At 48.6% G+C, this 7,848-nt stretch overlaps 1 protein-coding gene across 1 annotated transcript in view; it reads left to right on the top strand.

The window, feature by feature from the left end:
• Positions 1-7,126: 7,126 nt before the first annotated feature.
• ARHGAP39 (Rho GTPase activating protein 39) overlaps positions 7,127-7,848 on the top strand; it is a 64,940-nt gene continuing 64,218 nt past the window's right edge. Inside the window, exon 1 of the mRNA XM_041407978.1 lies at positions 7,127-7,205. Within this exon, the coding sequence (XP_041263912.1) occupies positions 7,165-7,205 (41 nt within the window). The 5' untranslated portion in view covers positions 7,127-7,164. The remainder of the gene's footprint in view (positions 7,206-7,848) is intronic.

The raw sequence follows: 7,848 nt of genomic DNA, 5'->3' as shown, positions 1-7,848 counted from the left end.
TGGTGCACTGATTCTAACCAATGCAGATTCATTCCCTGCCAGAGCTGGGTTTTTCTTTCTTTCCAGGGATTTGTTGCATCCAAACAAGGCCCGGGCCTAGTGGAGGTTGGGAAGTACCTCCTAACTTGAGGGACTTCCTAACTTGAAAATAGGATGGGGCTGTTTTATCCCTCCTTGTGTCTTCAGCAAGCAGGACCTGGATCCTGTGTGGTGCACTGATTCTTATCAATGCAGATCAATTCCCAATCAAAGCCAGGTTATTCTTTCTGTCCAGGGATTTATCATATCCAAACAAGGCCGCAGCCCAGTGAAAGTTATGAGGTCCTGAGCCTCTTGAAAATGGGATGGGGCTGTTTTATCCCTCTTTGAGAAGCAGGACCTGGATCCTGTGTGGTGCATTGATTCTTATCAATGCAGATTAGTTCCCAGCCAGAGCCAGGTTTTTCTTTCTTTTGAGGGATTTATCGCATCCAAACAAGGCCTCAGCCTGGCGGAAGTAGCTGCATTTGTGTTCTTAGAACACCTGAGCCTCTTGAAGATGGCATGGGGCTGTTTAATTCCTCCCTGTGTTTTCAGGAAGGCTGGAAGCAGGACCTGGCTCCTGTCTGGCAGCTTTGGATAATCACCTCCTGCACGGGGAGGGGGTGAGGTTTCACTCCAGTGCTCCCATTCATTCTCCCAGCCTTTGGATTGCGTTGAGCAGGCCCGATGGCATCAGGTTGTTTATTTTTCCTGGAGTGCTTGGCTCCATCCCGGCACAATGGGATCCAACCGGCTCCTCCACGGATCACCTCTTTGAGAGGCGCCCGCCGGGCTCTGCGGGAAGCTAAACCCGGAGTCGAGTTCATTTAAGGATTAAGTGTTTGCAAAATTCCTGTAATTGCCCGGCCAGACCAAAGCCAGGGAATTAAACCAGGATAACACAACCCTCCCGTGGATATTTGAAGCCCTGATAGCATCAGGACCCAGGGAACGCCACAACTTGTGGTTGGAAGAGCCATTAAGGAGATTTTCCTGCTTTTCCAGTTGTCAACCTCTCTCTTTGAAGCCAAGAGCCCCCAGTTTGGCCAAGAAAAGTCCTGTCTTTGGGAAATCTCCTTCCTTGTCTGGCCGAGGGTCTGAGTTGCTTCCTGGATTTTTTTTTAATGGGAGGGGAATTGTCTCACCTCTAAATTTGATGTTTTTAGTTATTCTACAGGAGATGGTGTTAAATAATTCTGGGAAACAAAACTGGGTGGGAAGTGGGTCGGGACCGTGGCTGGAGCTGGTTTTTCCCCTCTTTAAGTCATCCAGGGAAAGTGGGGCTTCCTTAGGATGTAGAAATGCAGGGGGGGAAAGCCATGGAATGGTTTGGGTTGGAAAAGGATCCTCAAGACCATCTCAAACCACTCCCATTCCATGGGCAGGGACACCTTCCACTATCCCAGGCTTCTCCAGCCTGACCTTGGACACTTCCAGGGATAGGGCATCCACAGTTTCTCTGGAAATTCCTCCAAAACCAGATTTCTTCCAACTCTTTATCCTCCTCCTTTTTCCCACTCATCCCTGCCTAATTCCCGCTGCTAAACTGGAAATAAAATTCTGGAAACGGCTAAAACTCCCCCGTGGAGAGCACAACCCCTGTGGAATCAGGGAATTACGCATTTTTTGCATAATAAAAAAACTCGAGATCCACTCGCTGACGCCGCCGTGGGTGTTGATAAAAGCTCGTTTTCCTCGGGGGCGATGCCATCCGCGGATGCAGTTTTCCCTCGGAAATTCCGCGGGGAACGACGCTCGGCAGCCACCGGGGCCTGAAGTAACGTCATGGAAATGAAGAAAATCGTCTCCCCTTGGGTGGCCAAGCACTTTCTGACCTCTCCCGATTCCAGTTCTGCTCTGTAAATATTACAGGATATTTTTATTATTTTTTAAGCGGTTTGAGTTCCAACAGGAAGTGAAGTGGTTCCAGGACAAAATCCCTTTTAGGGGTGTGGATTTAGGCATCCACCACCCTCCCAGGGAAGAATTCCTTCCCAATATCCCGCCTATCCCTGCCCTCTTGTTGAAGCACGCCATTTCCTGTGTCCTATCGACTTTTCCAAAGTGAATTCCCCTCTCTGGCTTGCTTAGATCCCATTTAGTCACCAGAAAGATTTATTAGGAAATTTATTTATCAGGAGTTATCAGGGAAAAACTCACAGGCTTGGTTTCCAGAAAATATTTCCAGGCTTTTGAGGAAAAATCCTCATCTCCAAAAAGTATATCAGATCTGTGAGAAGAATTTTTATTGCCTTCATTAAAACCATTGCAGGAATGTTTTGGAAGCAATTCCAATCCTTCCCTTGATCCACCAAGCCTGAGCTGGACTGGGAAAACTCGTTCCACCAGTTGAGATTTGCCAAGTGGAGGAATCTCCACATTCCCTGTGTCGCTCACATCAAAAAATTTGCCTGTTTTTCCCGCTTTTGTGGGTTTTCCTATTAATCCATGATTTCTGGTGGGCTTCTCTGGGGAGAAATTGCACATTTCTCACTGGGAATGGCTGTCCCTGGGGAGTTTTTTGGATCTCCCTGCCCCAAATCCATGCTCGGTGCCTGGGATTTGATAGCAGGGCTCGCTAACAGCAAATTATCTTTCCTGGCGATCAAGTATGAAACGCTCGGAGCGATCGAAATTAATGGATGGGATGGGATGAAATTAATGGGATGGGATGAAGGTCAGGAGGATTCAGGTGCAGACTCAGCTCTTGCTTAAGTATTTTAGGCCACGCTTAAGTGGGTTGACACCGTGACCCTGCGCTTTGAGGCGTTGGGTGATGGTGGAAATTCAACTCCAGGCTTTGATTTGTCGCCGTCGCCGCTCTCGCATTTCCTTCTGGAATTCCAATCTTTGAGATTGAGAGCGGAATTTTGGGCAATTCTTTACAATTTGGAGCAGAATTTTTAGCATTCCGCCCCTCTGCTGGAATTCCCGCCTGGAATTCTGCATCCAGCTCTGGGGTCCGATATCAGGAGGATGTGGAGCTGCTGGAGCAGATCCAGAGGTCAAGGAGTCACTCCAAAGGCTGGACCCAGGCTGGGAGAGCTGGGAATGTCCAGCCTGGAGAAGGGAAGGATCCAAGGAAGTCTCAGAGCCCCTTCCAGTGCCTAAAGGGGCACCAGGAGAGCTGGAGAGGGACTGGGGACAAGGGATAGAGGGAATGGGGAGAACACAAGGAATGGCTTCCCACTGCCAGAGGGATAGATGGGATATTGGGAAGGAATTCTTCTCTGTGAGAGTGGGAATACCACTGGAATAGAATTCCCAGAGAAGCTGGGAAGTGTCCCTGGAAGTGTCCAAGGCCAGAACAAAAACCCTGGGCCAGACCCCCACCAAAACCCTGCAAAAATCCAGTTCTTTTTGCGGGATTTCTGCAGGATTTTTGTGGAGTTTTAATCGGGACATTTTCCCAAGCAACATTCTCCCATCTTCAATCCAGCTGACAAATCCCGAATTCCCTGACATCCCTGTAATTAGCTGCAAACAGCTGACTTGGAGCCGGACAAAAACCTGCTAAATTTGCCGCGTTCTGTGCCGTTATTTCGAGTTATTCATCTCGAAGGACCGTCCTTCACCCCGGAAGCTCAAGGCGCCAGAAAAGATTCCACACTCCTGGAGAAGCAGGATCAGCACTCGGCAATTTCCTGGCTTTTTATCCCGGCTCTCCATCCACGGGATCCAAATCTCTCCCTGTTTGTTGCTCCTGGGTGCTGCGGGATGAATTTCCTGGAGGAATTTGGCTTCTCAGGAGGGATTTGAGTGCAAGGGGCCAAATTCTCCTGGGAAAAGAGCAGATTCCTGTTTATCCCAGCCCCCCTGTTCCCACTGGGAATTACTGGAGGTGCTGCATCGTTTCCACGATCTATTTGCATGCCCAAAGCTGTGGCTCGGTATTAGATTTTATGGGATTAGTGATTGTCCTTCATCTCATTTTTACGGATAACTGGGATGAGGTTATGTCATTACCACCCCCCCTTTCCGTATGGATGAAGAGGGGGATGTGGTAGGATCGTGGAATTGTGGAATTTGGGTTGGAAGGGATGTAAAGGATCATGGAATTCCAACCCCCAATCTTCCACTATCCCAGGTTGCTCCAAACTCGCCTTGGACACTTCCAAAGATGGGGCAGCCACAGATTCTCTGGGAATTCCATCCCAGCCCCTTAAAGGGAAGAATTCCATCCCAATATCCCACCTATCCCTGCCTTCTGGCAGTGAGAAGCCATTCCCTGTGTCCTGTCCCTCCATTCCTCATCCTAAGTCCCTCTCCAGCTCTCCTGGAGCCCCTTCAGGCACTGGAAGGCGCTCTGAAGTTTCCTTGGATCCTTCTCTTCTCCAGGATGAGAAAGAATCCCATTCCATTCCACCCCATCCTATCCCAGTCTTTTTTTCCTCTTGCTTCCTCTAAGTGTTTTAGGAATGACCAAAAAGGAGCAAATTCCAGGTATTTTCCATCCCCATTCCTTTTAGGCCTCTCCTTTTATTTCTTTTTTTCCATCTATTTTTTGTGTCTCCTGATAAATTTCCATCCTGATTTTCCTGCTGGTTGCCCTTTCCTCAGGATTCCTCTCCTCATCCCCACACCTCAGTTTGGGAGCTGTCAAAACCCAGTGTAAAATTCCCTATTTTGGCAAATTGATGGAGGGAATTTGGATTACAAATTCCAGGGAAAAATGTGGATCAGGGCCTTCCAAACCCTCTGGTGGTCTCTTAATGATCTTGCGGAATTCCCGCCTCTCCAGCTCCTCCCGTTTGGATTCTCTTAAATCATTTAAAAGAAATAAAAAGTAAAAAAAAATTAAAATAAAATAAAGAGAAGAGCACAAGCTCTCCACATTCCTGCCAAGTAGGTCAGGCTTTTCCCAGTTGGATGGTTGGGGAAGCGGAGACATTATTCGGAGTGACTTTTTCCAAGGTTTTTTTTTGATGAGTTGAAGACAACTGGAACCACAAAAGCGCTTGCAAGTGTTGCTCCAAGACTGGAATTTCAGGGAATAGTAAAACCATCCCAATTAAACAGGGGCCAGATTAAAATAAATATTGGTGAAATCCAGGAAAACAAGTGATGCATTCCTGGGTTTTTCCGTGGGGGGAAAAGCTGCAGTATTGAGACAACACAGCCTGAAAGAAAGGAAGAGAAAAATGGGACAGAGATCCCTCCGGGCATTTTAAGCTGTGGAAAATGCCACCACAAGCTTTTCCCGGAGGAAAAGCTGGAATGGTTGAGCTGCCGCTGTTGGATTGGGGGTTTTTTATGCCTAGAAATACAGCAAGGAAGGAATGTCTGGACATGGAATCTCCAGGATATGGAATATCAGTGCGGTGTCACCACCTCCATCAGATGAGGTTGGGAACATCCAACCTGGAGAAGGGAAGAGACCTTGGAGCTCCTTCCGGTGCCTGAAGGGCCTCCAGGAGAGCTGGAGAGGGATTTGGGATGGAGGGACAGGGCACAGGGAATGGCTTCCCACTGGGAAAGGGGAGATTTGGGATAAGGGATATTGGGGAGGAATTCTTCTCCGTGAGGGTGGTGCGGCCCTGGAATGGAATTCCCAGAGAATCTGTGGCTGCTCCATCCCTGGAAGTGTCCAAGGCGAGGTTGGACGGGGCTCAGAGCAACCTGGGATCTTGGAAGATGTCCCTGCCCTGGAGAACAAGCGGATCTTGAAGGTCCCTTCCCACCCAAACCATTCCATGGTTCTGTGACCAAATTTAATCCAGGAGTCCGGATTAATAAACTGATTTATTAATTTCTTAATTGCTCTGCTTTCCAGAGCAATTCTTCTGGAATTGTGCATGGGTAATCATGGAATGGTTTGGGTGGGAATGGACCTTAAATCCCATCCAATTCCACCCTTTTCCATGGGCAGGGACACCTTCCACTGTCCCTGATCACTCCAAGCCCTGTCCAGCCTGGCCTTGGACACTTCCAGGGATCCCGGGGCAGCCACAGCTTCTCTGGGAATTCCATTCCAGCACTTCCCCACCCTCACCAAACACATTTTCCTTCTATCTCCTCAGAATCTTCCCTTTTTTTAGCAGAAATCCATAAGTCTTGTGTCTAATCCAGGCCCGTATCGACTCCCTGGAATTTCTCTGCCTGGAAGGAATAAAAAAAAAAGCCTCTTTCAGGAAATAATTCATTTATGCCACGGCTCCTTCCAGCCGAGAGAATCCTTAAACTCCCAATCCCTCCCCTGCCGTAATTTTAATTTCGTATTAAACCACTCTGGATAAATTGTCGCTCCGAAAATTTTTTAGGCAGAAAGACACATCGGGAAGAAGAATACGGAGCATTAAAAATGGATTACATGGTGTCACTTCTGGACTCCTTGCCTGAGCTATTAAATATTTAGGATTTGAATCCCAGATTTCACCTTGATTTCTCCACGGCTCTGAGGCTTTCCAGGTCTTTTCCAAACTGCTTTTTCCTGGGGAAAACGGGATTTTACCTTGTGTGGAGTTCACCTTGTGGCTTGGCAGGGGAATTTCTGCTTGTGTAAAATCTTTTTTTCCCAATTTTTTTAAATTTTTGAGCCTTTTCTCCGTTGCTTTCCCCAGCCATCTGCTGCAGCTGCGAGTTCAGAACCGAAGTGCATCAAGGTCAAATTTCCCTTTTTTTTTTTCCCCTTTTATTTTTTTTTTTTTCCTGAAAAAAGGCAGATCTGATGCTGGTCTGGTCTTAAACATCAGGATTAGGGAATAACTCCTGGTGTGGGAAGATTGGAAACTTTCTGAGGGGGGGGAAAAAAAAGGGAACAAAACCAGAAAACCCCAAATAACACCACAAAAAAAAAAAAAAATCAATGCCCTGTTTCCCATCTCCCAACTAATTAAACTCTTCTGAAAAAAAAAAAAAAAAGCCGGAAAAAAATCTTCTCTGTGGTTCCTTTCTGTTGCAAAATCCCGGGGGAGGCCGGATCGGGGAGGGCAGCGCCGTCACCCACACGGCTCCGGAGGGGAGGGCTCTCTGCCAGGCCCTCTGGAGACTCCATCTCCTCGGGAAAGGCGTGCGGAGGCTCGCTCGCGGATTTGGGAATCGCCCCCCAAATTAGACCCTTCGGGGTGGATGCGGCGTCCGCGGAGAGAGGAGGGAGAAGGAGGCCCCGGAGTGTCCTGAGGAGCCCCGGAGGGATGGTGGGAGATGGCAGATGAAGGAATGATGGGATCGCTCCGTGGAAGGAGGTGGGCGTCGGGCTCGGCGGCACCGGGAGCGGGTTTGGCGCGGTTGTTTTTGGCGGATTTTGGGATTTTCTCCCGCTTCCCTCAGCTGGGTTACGCTTCGGAAGGAGAAAACTCGGGTACTAAAAGGAGGAAGGGTGGAATTGTTGAGTGGTTTGGGTTGGAAGGGAGTTAAAAACTCATTAAATTCCATCCCCCTGCCACTTCCAACCTTCCAAAATCCCACGTTGCTCCAAGCCTCATCCAAACTGGCCTTGAACACTTCCAGGGATGAATTCCCTGGGAATCACATTCCAGGGCTTTCCCACTCTCCCAGGGAAGAATTTCCTCCCTAATTTCCCACTCAAACCCGTCTTCCCGGGCTTCACGCTGTCCCAAAAGCTCCTCGGTGCCACCCTGCAGGTGTGTGGGGCTGTAATTCCCAAACTTCCCTCTTTGAAGCTGGGATCAGCCTCAGGGAGAGCGGGAATGACGGAAGGAGGGGACATCCAGAGTCTCTTTTCCTGGGCAGGTGGAACAGTTTTGACAGCAGGGGCTCCTGGGCCGAGCTTCGCCTCCATCCTGAAATTCCTTCAGAGCACAATTTTCCTGCTGTTTTTGGTGCTGGTTGTCCATTTTCCATGATTTTTTCCCTTGGTGTTTTGAT

This window comes from Onychostruthus taczanowskii, unplaced genomic scaffold (assembly GCF_017590055.1).
Source record: "Onychostruthus taczanowskii isolate IOZ18803 unplaced genomic scaffold, ASM1759005v1 scaffold280, whole genome shotgun sequence".
Classification (NCBI taxonomy): domain Eukaryota; kingdom Metazoa; phylum Chordata; class Aves; order Passeriformes; family Passeridae; genus Onychostruthus; species Onychostruthus taczanowskii.
Note: the sequence above shows the minus strand (reverse complement) of the source record. Positions and strands in the feature narration are given on the sequence as shown.